Source organism: Ranitomeya imitator, chromosome 6 (genome assembly GCF_032444005.1).
Source record: "Ranitomeya imitator isolate aRanImi1 chromosome 6, aRanImi1.pri, whole genome shotgun sequence".
Lineage (NCBI taxonomy): Eukaryota > Metazoa > Chordata > Amphibia > Anura > Dendrobatidae > Ranitomeya > Ranitomeya imitator.
Window position 1 is genome coordinate 389938627 of NC_091287.1, and position 15615 is coordinate 389954241.

Sequence of the window (15615 nt, forward strand, 5' to 3'; positions counted from 1 at the left end):
TCCGTGCAGCTGCACAAAAACAGACATGTCTACGTGTGTGTCACTCGGACACACGGTCCGCGAAAAAACACAGATATGTGCACAGACCCATTCATTCTAAGTGTGTCTGTGTCTCCGGTAAGTGTGAAAACTGTCACCACGCGTACTGGAGACACTGACATGTGAAAGAGGCCTTAGGCTACAGTCACACTAGCAGTATTTGGTCAGTATTTCACATCAGTATTTGTAAGCCAAAACCAGGAGTGGGTCAAGAATACAGACTTGGTAATGGGTTTCTATTATAGCTTTTCCCCTCCTGGTTTTGGCTTACAAATACTGATGTAAAATACTGACCACATACTGATAGTGTGGCCTTAGATGCACATCTGAGGATATACTATGTGTATCTGCTTTTATAAGCATTTTAGGAATATATTACATGTATTCATAGCATTTACATGATATTAATTTTCATATAACACCAACATGTTTAACAGCACTTTACAATTTAGAGGGTACATACATAATAAGATATACAGTAGCATGTAAAAGTTTGGGCACCCCTGGTCAAAGTTACTGTTATTGTGAGCAGTTAAGGAAGCTGAAGATGAAATGATCTCTAAAAGATTGCGTTATAATCCCCATCCAAGTTATACGACTGTCTGACTCTTCCCTTGGTGTAAGTCCTTATAATTGTGGAATGTATACAATAAACTAGGTAATGATAGTATAGTAATGCATTATTATTTTTATACAATGTATGCAATATTCTGTGCCATATGATACTAATGCACTATCGTTGTATCTACCATAGAATATCATCTCATAGAGCAATAGAGGATACATCATATAAGATGAGTCCTATGGCAAAACGTTCAAAGATCTTAGCCAAAGCAGATAAAGAAAATGAAGATCTAGGCTACGTAGTTCCTGTCTTCAGAGGACGGTACGTGTGTATTCTGTTTATTCTTGTATCCAGCCATTCAATCCTTGTGACTTTTACATGGCACCTGTTCTACAAAGTTTCCTATGACATGCACCATAAAATGCATTCCATGCCAGATTGTGAGTGGGAAGGAATCCTGCAATCACTTTCTGTTGCCTGTATGCAGCATAGAAAACCCATGGAAATTGACTTATGTTACCTACACTGGGCTTCGGGAGTAAAAAGGTGCAATGTCAGTATTTTCCAAACAATCCGATTTAAATATTAAAAAGCTAAAAAGAGTGATACCGCACTAAACAGCTAAACCAGTGTGCACATACACCTCTTGCAACACTCCATATAGTTCATAGGAATATGGTGGTTCTCAGCTTCTATAAGAAGGTGCCAGAAAAATTGGCACTCACCGTTCCATAAAATAGGCCTTTCTTATATATCACGGACATAAGGTGGTAAGCAGGGGGGAAGCAGGGAGCTTGAAGGACAGTATTTCTCACAGAAAATTATTGCAATTACACATGTTTTGAAATGACAAACTGCAATCAATCGCTTCCTATGACCATCAACAAGCTTCTTAAATTTCTCAACTGGAATTTTTTAAAACTCTTCTTTTGCAAACTGCTCCAGGTCTCTCATATTTGAAGGGTGCCTTCTCCCAACAGCAATTTTAGGATCTCTCCACAGGTGTTCAATGGGATTTAGATCCAGACTCATTAGTGGCCACTTCAGAACTCTCCAGCACTTTGTTTCCATCAATTTCTGGGTGCTTTTTGCAGTATGTTTAGGGTCATTATCCTCCTTGAAGACCCGTAACCTAGGACACAAACCAAGCTTTCTGACACTGGGGACTACATTGCGACCCAAAATCCATAGGCAGCAAAACAACCACAAAACATTTTTGAACCTCCACCATATTTGACTGTAGGTACTGTGTTCTTTTCTTTGTTTGCCTCATTCCATTTTCGGTAAACAGTAGAATGATGTGCTCTACCAGAAAGCTCCATCTTGGTCTCATCTGTCCACAAGATGCTTTTCCAGAAGGATTATGGCTTACTCATGTACATCTTGGCAAACTGCATGCTAGCTTTTTTAATGTCTCTGTGTCAGTTGTGGGGTCCTCCTGGGTCTCCTGCTACAACATTTCATTTACGTCAAATGTCAATGGATAGTTTGCTCTGACATTGATGCACCCTGAACCTGAAGGACAGCTAGAATTTCTTTAGAACTTGATTTTGGCTCCTGCTTTGCAACCTGTCATCAATTTTTCTCTGTTGTCAACGTTCAGTGAGATTAGCTACAGTGCCATGTGTATTAAACTTATTGATTATGTTGTGCACCGTGGACAAAGGAATATCAAAATCTCTGGAGATGGACTTGTAAACTTCATACTGTTGATATTTTTCAACAATTTTGGTTCTCAAGTCCTCAGACAGTTCTCTGCTCCTCTTTCTGTTGTCCAAGCTTAATGTGAGACACACAGACACACAATACAAAAATTAAGTCAACTTTTCCCCTTTATATTTGGTTTGAGTTGTGATTTTCATATTGCCCACACTTGTTACTTTTCACAGGTGAGTTGAATGAGCGTTAAATGCTTGAAACAAAGTTGTTTACCTACAATTCTGGAAAGGTGTACCATTTTTTGAGTTTTTTTGTGAAATGATGACATATTTGCCCTTTTTTCTTGTTTTTTTTGTGTTGTTCCAAAGCACACAAAGGAAATAAATATGTGTATAACAAAACTTTTATCTGCAATAATTTTCAAGAAGAAATGCTTCATTTTCTGGAACAATTTAAAGGGTGCCAACACTTTCCACCATGACTGTATATTCTACAAGGCACCACCAATCCGTTTCAACTAAATAACGTCTAAATTCCTATAAATTGCAGACAGGTAAATGTCAGTGGGATCACAGACACAGAGGAAGAAAGAATCATGGAGTCAGCGGGATACGTTGCTCGAAGGAAACTACTCTCAACTGGAGAAGGAATTAGTGTATCCAGAAGCGCTTCTTCATCAGCAGCACATTCTGAGACATTCCACAAGAAATCCAGGAGTGTTTCTATACGCGAAAAGGCAGAACGGCTCGCTCTCAAAAAGACGGTAAATGTTATAGAATAGTAAAAATTTATCTATGCTTTGAGAATACATTATCAGAGCTCAGCGTTAAAATAGTGCGTGGACCAAAAATAGTGATAGTTAATTTTATTCCCCACTGATATGGTATCACTTTTTGATTTTGGCAGTATCATTCTGATAATTAGGGCTCGTGCAGACGAGCGTATGAAAAATTGTCCAAGTTTCATCCAGAAAACTCAGACGATTTTCTTCTCATTTTCATCCATGTGTCCGTTTTTTATGTTCGTGTGACATCCTTGTACTATCTGTGTGCATTGCTTTTTCATACAACTACATTAAAACATAGTAATTCAACAATTGAGTCTAAAGTACATAACCTAAGATGCCGGACACTCTAAATTACAATTCACTCTAATCCTAAATAACGACCATTTGCCGCCTTGGGATATAGAGAGATTCCAGCAATAATTTCTTTAAAAAGTAACAATTTATTGACACATGATTAAAAAATATACATAAAAAGAATGGAGGGAAAAGACTGAAAAACAAGGTGGGAATAAACCTCCAAAGAGGCAATGTGCTTCATTAGCAATAAAGCTGTGCCCCCCAGGCACTATAATGCAAAGCTCATATCACGGATAGCAGTCTGATGCCACAATCATGTCTAATATATTCATAGAAGCAATCTCATGCCCAAAATCATATCAGAAATGTCAGCAGATCTAGCTTTGTCCACATAAACAAATCCCTTATCTAATGCAAATTCAAGAGAATGGCATAGTATAAATAACACTAGTGCAAAGAATAATGCTTAGTATCAACAAGGTATTTGTTGTGGACAGACTATTATCTCCAGTACACATGGAAAATAATAATATCCTAAATACAAATTAAAAACATGCATAAAATCATATACAGTTTCTTAGGTTTGTAATAGAAATGTATACCGTAATTAAAAACCGGATGCCACTTTATCACCCTCAGGCCATGTTCACATGTTTGGTATTTGGTCAGTATTTCACACCAGTATTTGTAAGCCAAAACCAGGAGTGGAACGATCAGAGGAAAAGTATAATAGAAACATATCACGACTTCTGAATTTTTCACCCACTCCTGGTTTTGGCTTACAAATATAGAGACAAAAAATTCATCAAATACTCAACGTGTGCACGTGGCCTTATTTTTGTTGCGCTTTTGATATTGCATTTTTTGACCAAATACTGAACATGTGAACTTGGCCATGGACTTAAATGTGTGAGTCTCATTCAAGAGTTGGATGAAAGTAGTGCATGCTGCGGGTTTCTTCCTCAAGGCCATAATTTTTCTTAATAAGAAACCTCCTCCAAGTAGCTAATACAATAATCCCTCATCTTTGGAAAGCAGTAGACCCCTTTTCTCTAGAAGAATAGTTTGCGGAAATTGCTAATGTCCATCCTACTGAAAAACTGATACCCCAAACACAAGAAGAAATTAAAACAACTGCTGCTAAATGGTTTCACTAGGAAGATTTTCTCGCTTCCCCGACCTATCAGAAAGTTCTGAGATGATTCACATCTAGTCTCCACTCTGTATTACAACTGACCAACACACTGTCGATAACCCGTCTGCCAGTCAACGTCCTTAATTTCCTGATTGTAAACACCGGTTCTCTCTTTCTTATGTTCCGCTTTGGATTTACTTGCCCTTTCACTGCTCTCTTTACCTCAGTTAATTCATCTTCCCATAGACTATATTGGTCCAGTGCTCTATATATTGTGACCTTCCCCCTTTTCCCACTCCCTACAACTTCTCATATACTAAAAACTCTTGCACCATAATTGTCGGTTACGTGTTGTACTCTTGTTATAAATTCAATTAAACTTTAAATTTGAAAAAAAATCATTCACCTGAACAGCACTGTTGAATAACATGGGTCAGTGTGCTATCCAATTAAAAATATATTTTCAGATGTCTGGTTTATACACTCATCTGCATGAGCCCTTAATGTGGCGAGAGCTGGTTTACCGACATATCTGCTTCATTATTCTTTCCCTTCACAACTGGATGACAAGGAGCACCTCTAAGATAATAGAACTTAGAAAGGGACATGGTGCTAAAATAGTTCAGAATCACCTTCATTCTTAGGATTCAGACTGGTTGAGATTCTAAAGGTTCAACTCACACCAGTTATTAAGTAATGGCGTATCCTAAAGCTAAGCCAGACCGCAACATGGGAATACCCTTCTAAGGCTGGCTGCATATGCTGCAAAACATGTAGAAGAACCGAAAGTCTATTTACTGTAAATTTGTCTTATATTTTCTGCTGATTTGTTCCCATTGCTTTTAAATTGTGTTAAAAAATCGTTTTCATTTACATTCACTGGATGTTATTTGCATAATCCTTGCCAAAAATCCTTGACAAACAGTAGCACTTGACTATAGTATAACCTAAGGCTCTTGTGCATCTAGTGCAGTTTTGGAATAGTTTTTGAAGCATAGGTACAGACTGTGCGATGGCTTGCATCCAGGGCTTAACTACATTCTTGTGCTTCTTTGAAAAGTCCAACATCACCACAGAAGAGCACAAGTGGAGTCTATTTTAAATGTTTGTTTCACTGTAATAAATTGTTCCTTTTTTCAAGGATTCAGATGGAAGCCCCTGCAAGGAGCCATCATACCATTGCTGAATGCAGTGTGTACTTAGCATAACTCTTTTTTTTATATATATATATATATATATGTTGCTTATCTTGAGTCTTAGCCATACATTTCTGGCTTTGCATGTAAAAAATGTGGAAAAGCACCAATCTCCTTTGTGCAAAATTGTGAGCTTTGACCCTGTACATCTGAAGTTCAATGCTGTGAATAGTCAGGATTCTTGCACCACATTGCAATGAACAAAGTATGTGCTGCAATGTGTCAAGGAGGAGACATCAGAGAGACCATGCAAAATCCCACTGCTGACACCAATTGTCAAGGAGGGGTCCCTCAGAATTCCACTGCTGCCGCCAATTTGTTAAAGATTGCAGCCTGGGAGGTCGCACAGATCCACCCACTGTTATCTTTGGAGCTAACAGCTCTATGTTGCCCCTATCATCCAGACAAATATGCGATTGACCGACGATCAACGGAGGAGGTGACAGGCTGTTTCCACTAATAGGCCAGTTATCTGGAATCTAACATTGAGCTTATGGTATATTCCAATGCATGCATTATATCTATATACCCCCGATAGAGTCACTGGGAACTCCTCAATAACCCCAGACTACTCGCTGCGACCACCAGTCGTGTTTTATACAGGCTGCCTGGAGGCCTGGTTTATGACTTTGGGGTGTGGGTTAGGCCTCTTTCACACGTCGTTTTTTAGAATCAGTCACTATCCGTCAAAGTCTTGAAAAGACGGATCCTGTGCTGATTGTAAAAAACTGATGCACTATATCCGTTTTTTTTTTACGGATCCGTTGAAGCAGTTGCAGCCGGAATTTAAAGAAACAGAATTCTGGAGAGGGAGAGGGAGGGAGAGAGAGATATTTTCCTGAAAGGAAAAATGTGTTTCGGGCATTCTTGGTTGCAAAAAACGGAATCCGTTACTGGAATCCATCTTCTGACTGACAGTGATGGATCCTGCGCCCATAGGCTTCCATTATAGCCAACAACGGACGCCGCAGGATCCGTCGCTGTGCGTCTTTTCGACGTTAGTATGTACGTTGTCTCCATTCGACGGACAGCGACTTTACGACAGATCCATCAAACAACGGATGAAACGGAAGGCCATCCGTCACAATCCGTTGCTAATACAAGTCTATGGGAAAAAAACGGATCCAGCAGCAGCATTTGCTGGATCTGTTTTTTTCTAAAAACGACGGATTGTGACTGATTCTAAAAAACGGATGTGTGAAAAAGGCCTTACAGAACAAAAGGAACAGTACTATAAAATTCTATAGTTAAGCCAAAAAGATAAGCAGTGTTTAAACAAAAGATTTTAAAAAGTGGAGAAAACAATACAGAATGTACAGTTACGTAAAATAAAACAGATAAAACAAAAGAAACTTACTACGCTGATCACAAATATGATTCAACCTAATGAAGGAGAGCGCATCGATTGAAAAACATCCAGCGACACGGAATAATGCATATACTGATATGTATCTCTCTACATGAATACAGATAATTAGTTTGACCTATTGTCAGCACCTGAATTTACACCCACACAACACCATGATGTCCTCATGTGGGCCAGGTTTGGGATGTTCTCAGTCCTTCAGGATTTTATGAAATTCACAACTTATGCGATAACTTCACTACTAATGATCGCAAAAGTTAAAGATCGCCGCCATATAAAGTATAGTCATGTAATTAAAAGTGTTTCATTGCAAATATCAACTGACAAGCAAATAACAAGAAGCAAATATCACACAAGTTGTTCAAATCCTCTTTCAATGGCATAACTAGTCTTTTGATAATCACTATGTATATTTTTTTATTTATAGATTTTTATCTCCTTTTAAAAGTTAAATAACAATAAACACAATGGATAAACATTTTTAATTATTTCTTAAGAACATTTTATTTTCTTTTTCCTATTTTATCTGTCTTCAGGTCTTTTAAATAATAATACAAAATTTAACTTTGACATGTCAGGTGTTTCTTTGGCGCCCATTTTTTTTGCTATACCATGTGTCTAAATATTTCACCTTCCCCTGTCTGTGTCCTGATATAGAAGTCTAGAATGACTTTGAATTGCGTTGACTAAAAAAACAAATGAAAAATCCTGTATTATACTTCTATTTGGATCCTCATTGCCTACCAGCATTGTGGTTAAACCACATTTGGCTCCTTTTTTTCCTGGGGTCAATGTATAGCATTTGCCTCAAAAGAAACAACAGTGTCACTTGAATTCAAGATATATTTCCTGTGGACAAAGCCCCTTCCACTTTCCTATTTATGTGTAAACACAATTCCCTTTTTCCAACTCTCTGTAAAGACCTTTTCCTGTCTTAATTATTTGTCCAATCTATAACTCTTTTTCCACACACAATAGACATCCCCTGTTTCACTGCAATGGCCCTTTGTCCTTAAAGGAATTGCCAAATTTTAATTAGGATGGTTCACTCTCCAGCTATAACTAATTTCCTACTTCCTTATGTCCATTGTAAATGTCTATTTAAAAGAGACTCAGAGCGTCAGCTCTTGTTCCTAATGCAAATCTGTTTGAGAGAAGGAGGTAGATGGTGAATGCCCCACTCGGTAGAGGCTTCAGAGTTTTTAATATTTTCTATGACGCAATGTATCAAAACTTGTTTAATGGATGCACCAGGCAACCTAAGTGAGATGTTCTTTTCTATGACCGGTCTTTCGCGCCTCTGTGTACATTTCACACTGAAGTAAATTAGGCTGTCTCTTATCAAATGTCAGCAACCTCAGCTGCCTAGAATTTACAGGACAAGATTAAGAAACTGGAGTGCACTAAGATGGCATTTAAATGAACCTTTAAAATAATTTACAGGATTTGAGTAACATGTAAACTGAAGTGAAATTTCATATGTTGTTACTATCACGATGACCTTACATAAATGTTTTAGCAATTTTACAGCAACTGAAAAAGTTTGTAACAGTGTCAAAATGTTCTTGAGGGTACATGTCAGTCTACTATATAATTGTCTAAGGGTCACTTCCGTCTTTCTGTCTGTCTGTCTGTCTTTCTGTGTGTCTCGGAAATCCCCTGTCGCTGATTGGTCGCGGCAAAATGGCCATGACCAATCAGCGACGGGCACAGTCCAGCGGCAAAATGGCCGCTCCTTACTACCCGCAGTCAGTGCCCGCTCCATAATCCCCTCCAGTCAGTGCTCACAAAGGGTTAATGGCAGCGTTAACAGACCGCGTTATGCCGCGGTGTAACGCACTCCGTTAACGCTGCTATTAACCCTGTGTGACCAACTTTTTACTATTGATGCTGCCTATAGCCTTTCCCGCTCCTCGCGATGCTCCGGTGACCGGTCCATGCATTGCGGTCTCGCGAGATGATGATGTAGCGGTCTCGCGAGACCGCTACGTCATCATCTCGCGAGACCGCAATGCACTCTTGGGACCGGAGCGTCGCGAGGAGCATCGGTAAACGCCTCGGCTGGATCCGGGGGGCCGACGGAGGGTGACTATATAACTATTTTTTATTTTAATTCTATTTTTAACAGGGATATGGTGCCCACATTGCTATATACTTCTTGAGCTGTGTTAGATACTGCGTGGGCTGTGTTATATACTACATCTCTGTGCTATATACTATGTGGGCTGTGCTATATACTACATGGCTGTGGTATATATTACATGGCTGGGCAATATACTACATCGCTGTGCTATATACTAGGTGGCCTATGTTATATACTGCATGGGCTGTGTTATATACTACGTCTCTGTGCTATATACTACGTGGCTGGGCAATATACTACGTAGCTGTGCAATATATTACATGGCTGTGCAATATATTACGTGGTTGGGCAATATACTACATGGCTAGGCAATATACTACATGTCTGAGCAATATACTGCGTGGCTGGGCAATATATTACGTGGCTGGGCAATATACTACGTGGATGGGCGATATACTACGTCGCTGGGCAATATACTACGTGGCTGGGCAATATACTACATGGCTGGGCAATATACTACGTGTCTGTGCTATTTACTACGTGGGCTGTGCTATATACTATGTGGCTGGGCAATATACTACGTGGCTGGGCAATATACTACGTGGTTGTGTTATATACTATGTGGGCTGTGTTATACGCTACTTGGCTGTGCTATATTTATCTGCTGTATCTGCGCATCATGAATTGTGATATGTGTTAAAGAGCGGGGCCCACTGAGACTCTTTTGCCCGGGGCCCTCAAAAACCTGGAGCCGGCCCTGGCTTCACTGATTGGTCACGCCCGGCCGCGAACAATCAGCGACAGGTGCAGTTCGCCCGCGAATTGGCACGGAATTTGAACCACACTTCGCTAATTGGTCGCGGCCAGCCGAATCCTGTGTGTGAATTGCATTATTCTGAAAACTTCATAAATAAACTACATACATATTCTAGAATACCCGATGCGTTAGAATTGGGCCACCATCTAGTGATGAATATTTGGCGAGTTTTTGATGATACAGATTTTGTGCAGCATTTCTGCACCTATTAGGTAAATTAGGTTACTTTAAATTTTTTCATTGTTTTTTTAGGCTGTGTGCCCATGATGAAATTTCAGTGAGTTTTTCATTCTGTGGATTTTCACTGAGAAAAACGCAGGTCTTACACTTCCAGCAAAGTGGATAGAATTTATAGAGCTCCCATGTCCACTGTGCTTTATTTTTACTGATGGTAAACTGACCTGCGGTGCATGTTTCAAATCTACAACATGTCAATTTCTGACGCTGAGTGTTAGGCCGGTTTCATACATATGTTTATTTCCAGTACCGGAAAAAACGGTACCGGAGATATCCGTGTTCGTGTGTCTGTGTGTATAATATTTGCAGCTCACGTGTGGCAACCATGTGCCGCATCAGTACCACACGGATGGCCACTGGTCAAGAAGCGCTAATGGTGGTGGTTACTGAAAACGGCTCTCATAATTCTCCCCTGCTCTGCCGGCGATCAGTGCGAGTAAGGGAGAATGATGAGAGTTATATTAAAGTCAGAACGATGACAGCAGGTGGGGTCTTTTGGGACTCTTACTCCCTTCATCTGACACCGGCTGCCACTGTTAACAGTGACAGCAGTAGCAGATGATCGGGGTATTCCTCAGCCACCGCCTGCAATATAACGAAATAAATGAATGAAAAACCCGGCGTCTGTTCCCCCTATTTTCTGGAACCAAGCAGGCAAAACTCACAGCACGGGGCTGCAACCCTCAGCTATCAGCTTCAGCAAGGTTGGTTATCAAGAATAGAGGGGTCCCCACGCTGTTTTTTTAATTATTTAAATAATTTAAGAAACGGCATGGGGTCCCCCCCATTTTTGACAACCAGCCTTGCTAAAGCTCACAGTTGGGGGCTGGTATTCTCGGGCTGGTATTCTCAGGCTGGTAAGGGGCCATGGATATTGACCCCACCAGCCTAAAAACAGAAGCCTGCAGCTGCCCAGAAAAGGCGCATCTCTTAGATGCGCCAGTTCTGGTGCTTTCCTGGCTCTTCCCACTTGCCCTGTAGCGGTGGCAAATGGGGTTCATATTTGTGGTGTTGACATCAAGCCCACGGATTAGTAATGGAGACACCTATCAATTAGTAATCCTATAGTTATATGTAAATAATGATACAGCCTGAATAAAGTACTTTAATTGAAAAAATGACACAGACTCCTTTATTAATGTCAATTAAACCATACTTACGAGCTCACCTAATTCCACCAAAGCCCTTGATCTCCTGTAAAAAAGTAAAATAAAAAAAACAATATACCATACCTGTCTGTCGTTCTGTCCCACGCTGTAATCCATGTCTGGAGGCCAAATAGTTTTCAACCTGGACGGTACCAAGATGCAACCTTTAAGGCTGAGAACCAATGATGAATGAGCTGCGGCGAGCGCAGCATCATTGACCAATGGTGACATCATCGAGGCCGGGCTGAACTGTGGTAACCTCAGGACAGTGGGAAAATGCCAGTGATGTTGTCACCACTGGTCAATGATGCTACGCTCACAGCAGCTCATTCACCAGTGGTTCTCAACCTGGACGGTCGTATCTTGGCACCGTCCAGGTTTAAAACTATTTAGTCCCCAGACATCGATTACAGCATGGGACAGAACGATGGACAGGTATGGTATATAGTTATTTTTTTTATTTTACTTTTATTACAGGAGATCAAAGGCTTCTGTGGAATTAGGCGAGATCGTAAGTATGATTTAATGGAGATTAATCAAGGAGTCTGTGTAATTTTTTAAATGAAAGGACTTTATTCTGGCTGTGTCTTTATTTACATACAGTACAGACCAAAAGTTTGAACACACCTTATCATTTAAAGATTTTTCTGTATTTTCATTACTATTAAAATTGTACATTCACACTGAAAGCATCAAAGCTATGAATTAACACTTGTGGAATTATATACGGTACTTAACAAAAAAGTGTGAAACAACTGAAATTATGTCTTATGTTCTAGGTTCTTCAAAGTAGACACCTTTTGCTTTGATGACTGCTTTGCACACTCTTGGCATTCTCTTGATGAGCTTCAAGAGGTAGTCACCGGGAATGGTCTTCCAACAATCTTGAAGGAGTTCCCAGAGATTCTTAGCACTTGTTGGCCCTTTTGCCTTCTCTCTGCGGTCCAGCTCACCCCAAACCATCTCGATTGGGTTCAGGTCTGGTGGTCTGGTGACTGTGGAGGCCAGGTCATCTGGCGTAGCACCACATCACTACCCTTCTTGGTCAAATAGCCCTTACACAGCCTGGAGGTGTGTTTGGGGTCATTGTCCTGTTGAAAAATAAATGATGGTCCAACTAAACGCAAACCGTATGCAATAGCATGCCGCTGCAAGATGCTGTGGTAGCCATGCTGGTTCAGTATGCCTTCAGTTTTGAATAAATCCCCAACAGTGTCACCAGCAATGCACCCCCACACCATCACACCTCCTCCTCCATGCTTCATGGTGGGACCAGGCATGTAGAGTCAATCCGTTCACCTTTTCTGCGCCGCACAAAGACATGGTGGTTGGAACCAAAGATCTCAAATTTGGACTCATCAGACCAAAGCACAGATTTCCACTGGTCTAATGTCCATTCCTTGTGTTCTTTAGCCCAAACAAGTCTCTTCTGCTTGTTGCCTGTCCTTAGCAGTGGTTTCCTCGCAGCTATTTTACCATGAAGGCCTGCTGCACAAAGTCTCCTCTTAACAGTTGTTGTAGAGATATGTCTGCTGCCAGAACTCTGTGTGGCATTGACCTGGTCTCTAATTTGAGCTGCTGTTAACCTGCAATTTCTGAAGCTGGTGACTCGGATTAACATCCTCAGAAGGAGAGGTGACTCTTGGTCTTCCTTTCCTGGGGTGGTCCTCATGTGAGCCAGTTTCTTTGTAGCGCTTGATGGTTTTTGCCATTGCACTTGGGGACACTTTCAAAGTTTTCCCAATTTTTCAGACTGACTGAGCTTCATTTCTTAAAGTAATGATGGCCACTCGTTTTTCTTTACTTAGCTGCTTTTTTCTTGCCATAATACAAATTCTAACAGTCTATTCAGTAGGACTAGCAGCTGTGTATCCAGTAGACTTCTGCACAACACAACTGATGGTCCCAACCCCATTTATATGGCAAGAAATCCCACTTATTAAACCTGACAGGGCACACCTGTGAATTGAAAACCATTCCCGGTAACTACCTCTTGAAGCCCATCAAGAGAATTCCAAGAGTGTGCAAAGCAATCATCAAAGCAAAAGGTGGCTACTTTGAAGAACCTAGAATATAAGACATAATTTCAGCTGTTTCACACTTTTTTGTTAAGTATATAATTCCACATGTGTTAATTCATAGTTTTGATGCCTTCAGTGTGAATGTACAATTTCATAGTCATGAAAATACAGAAAAATATTTAAATGAGAAGGTATGTCCAAACTTTTGGTCTGTACTGTATAACTATAGGATTAGCAATGGAGAGGCGTTTTATAGACACCTCTCCATTACTAAGCCGTGGGCTTGATGTCACCTGACAATAGAAAGGTGACATCAACCCCACATGGCACCGCTACAGGGCAAGTGGGAAGAGCCGGGCAAAGCGCCAGAAATGGCGCATCTAGTAGATGAGCCTTTTCTGGGCAGCTGTGGGCTGCTGTTTTTAAGCCCCATCTATGAGTTTTAGCAAGGCTGGTTTTAAAAAATTGGGGGACCCCTGTTGTGAATTCTGTGGCCAAGCTCCCTCCTGTGGTCGTGAGTGGTACTTCGGCTGGTTCTGTCTATGAGCTTCCTTTGGTGGATGAGTGTGGTACTGCGGCTTCTGAGTTTCCTTCCTCAGGTGATGAGGTTAAGTCGTTAGGTGCTGCTCTATTTAACTCCACCTAGTGCTTTGATCCTGGCCTCCAGTCAATGTTCTAGTATTGGTCTTGCTTCCTCCTGGATCGTTCCTGTGGCCTGTCTATCCTGCATAAGCTAAGTTTTGCTTGTGTTATTTTTGTTTGCTATTTTTTCTGTACAGCTTGCTATATTGGTTTTTCTTGCTTGCTGGAAGCTCTGAGACGCAGAGGGAGCACCTCCGTACCGTTAGTCGGTGCGGAGGGTCTTTTTGCCCCTCTGCGTGGTTGTTTGTAGGTTTTTGTGTTGACCGCAAAGCTATCTTTCCTATCCTCGGTCTATTCAGTAAGTCGGGCCTCACTTTGCTAAATCTATTTCATCTCTGTGTTTGTATTTTCATCTTTACTCACAGTCATTATATGTGGGGGGCTGCCTTTTCCTTTGGGGAATTTCTCTGAGGCAAGGTAGGCTTATTTTTCTATCTTCAGGGCTAGTTAGTTTCTCAGGCTGTGCCGAGTTGCATAGGGAGCGTTAGGCGCAATCCACGGCTACCTCTAGTGTAGTGTGATAGGATTAGGGATTGCGGTCAGCAGAGTTCCCACGTCTCAGAGCTCGTCCTATGTTTTTGGTAATTGTCAGGTCACTTTGTGTGCTCTGAACTTCAATGTCCATTGTGGTTCTGAATTACCTGTTCATAACAGTACTGGAGGCCCAAAGTACTAATGCTTCTCAATAGAGGGAAAAGAGAAGTTCTGAGACCATTTTTTTTTCTTTGCACTGTGTTCTGTCTTTCTTTTCCCCTTTACATCAGGGTGGTCCAGAACACAGGTGTGGACATGGACATTCAAGGTCTGTTCTCTTTGATGGATAATCTCGCTATAAATGCACAGAATATTCAAGATTAGTGGTTCAGAATCCTATGTTAGAACCTAAAATTCCTATTCCTGAGTCATTTTCTGGAGATAGAGCTAAGTTTTTGAATTTTAAAAATAATTGTAAACTTTTTCTGGCTTTGAAACCCCGCTCCTCTGGTGACCCAGTTCAACAAGTTAAGATCATTATTTCTTTATTACGTGGCGACCCACAAGACTGGGCATTTTCCCTTGTGCCAGGAGATCCTGCATTATGTAATATTGATGCGTTTTTTCTGGCGCTCGGATTGCTGTACGACGAACCTAATTCAGTGGATCGGGCAGAGAAAAATTTGCTGGCTCTGTGTCAGGGTCAGGATGAGATAGAGATTTATTGTCAGAAGTTTAGAAAGTGGTCCGTGCTCACTCAATGGAATGAATGTGCGCTGGCAGCTATTTTCAGAAAGGGTCTCTCTGAAGCCCTTAAGGATGTCATGGTGGGATTTCCTATGCCTGCTGGTCTGAATGAGTCTATGTCTTTGGCCATTCAGATCGGTCGACGCTTGCGTGAGCGTATATCTGTGCACCATTTGGCGGTAGTATCTGAGCATAAACCTGAGCCTATGCAGTGCGATAGGACTTTGACCAGAGCTGAAAGGCAAGAACACAGACGTCAGAATGGGCTGTTTCTACTGTGGTGATTCCACTCATGCTATCTCCGATTGTCCTAAGTGCACTAAGCGGTTCACTAGGTCTGCCACCATTGGTACAGTATAGTCGAAATTTCTTTTGTCCGTTACTTTGATCTGCTCTTTGTCT

The 15615-nt window shown here is 41.0% G+C and overlaps 1 protein-coding gene across 2 annotated transcripts in view; it reads left to right on the top strand.

The window, feature by feature from the left end:
- The window catches only part of MYOM1 (myomesin 1), a 198613-nt gene that overhangs the window by 48679 nt on the left and 134319 nt on the right, over positions 1 to 15615 (top strand). For both annotated transcript variants that reach the window (XM_069731145.1, XM_069731146.1), the window contains exons 3-4: positions 794 to 925; positions 2813 to 3026. In XM_069731145.1, coding sequence (XP_069587246.1) covers positions 794 to 925; positions 2813 to 3026 — 346 coding nt within the window. The remainder of the gene's footprint in view (positions 1 to 793; positions 926 to 2812; positions 3027 to 15615) is intronic.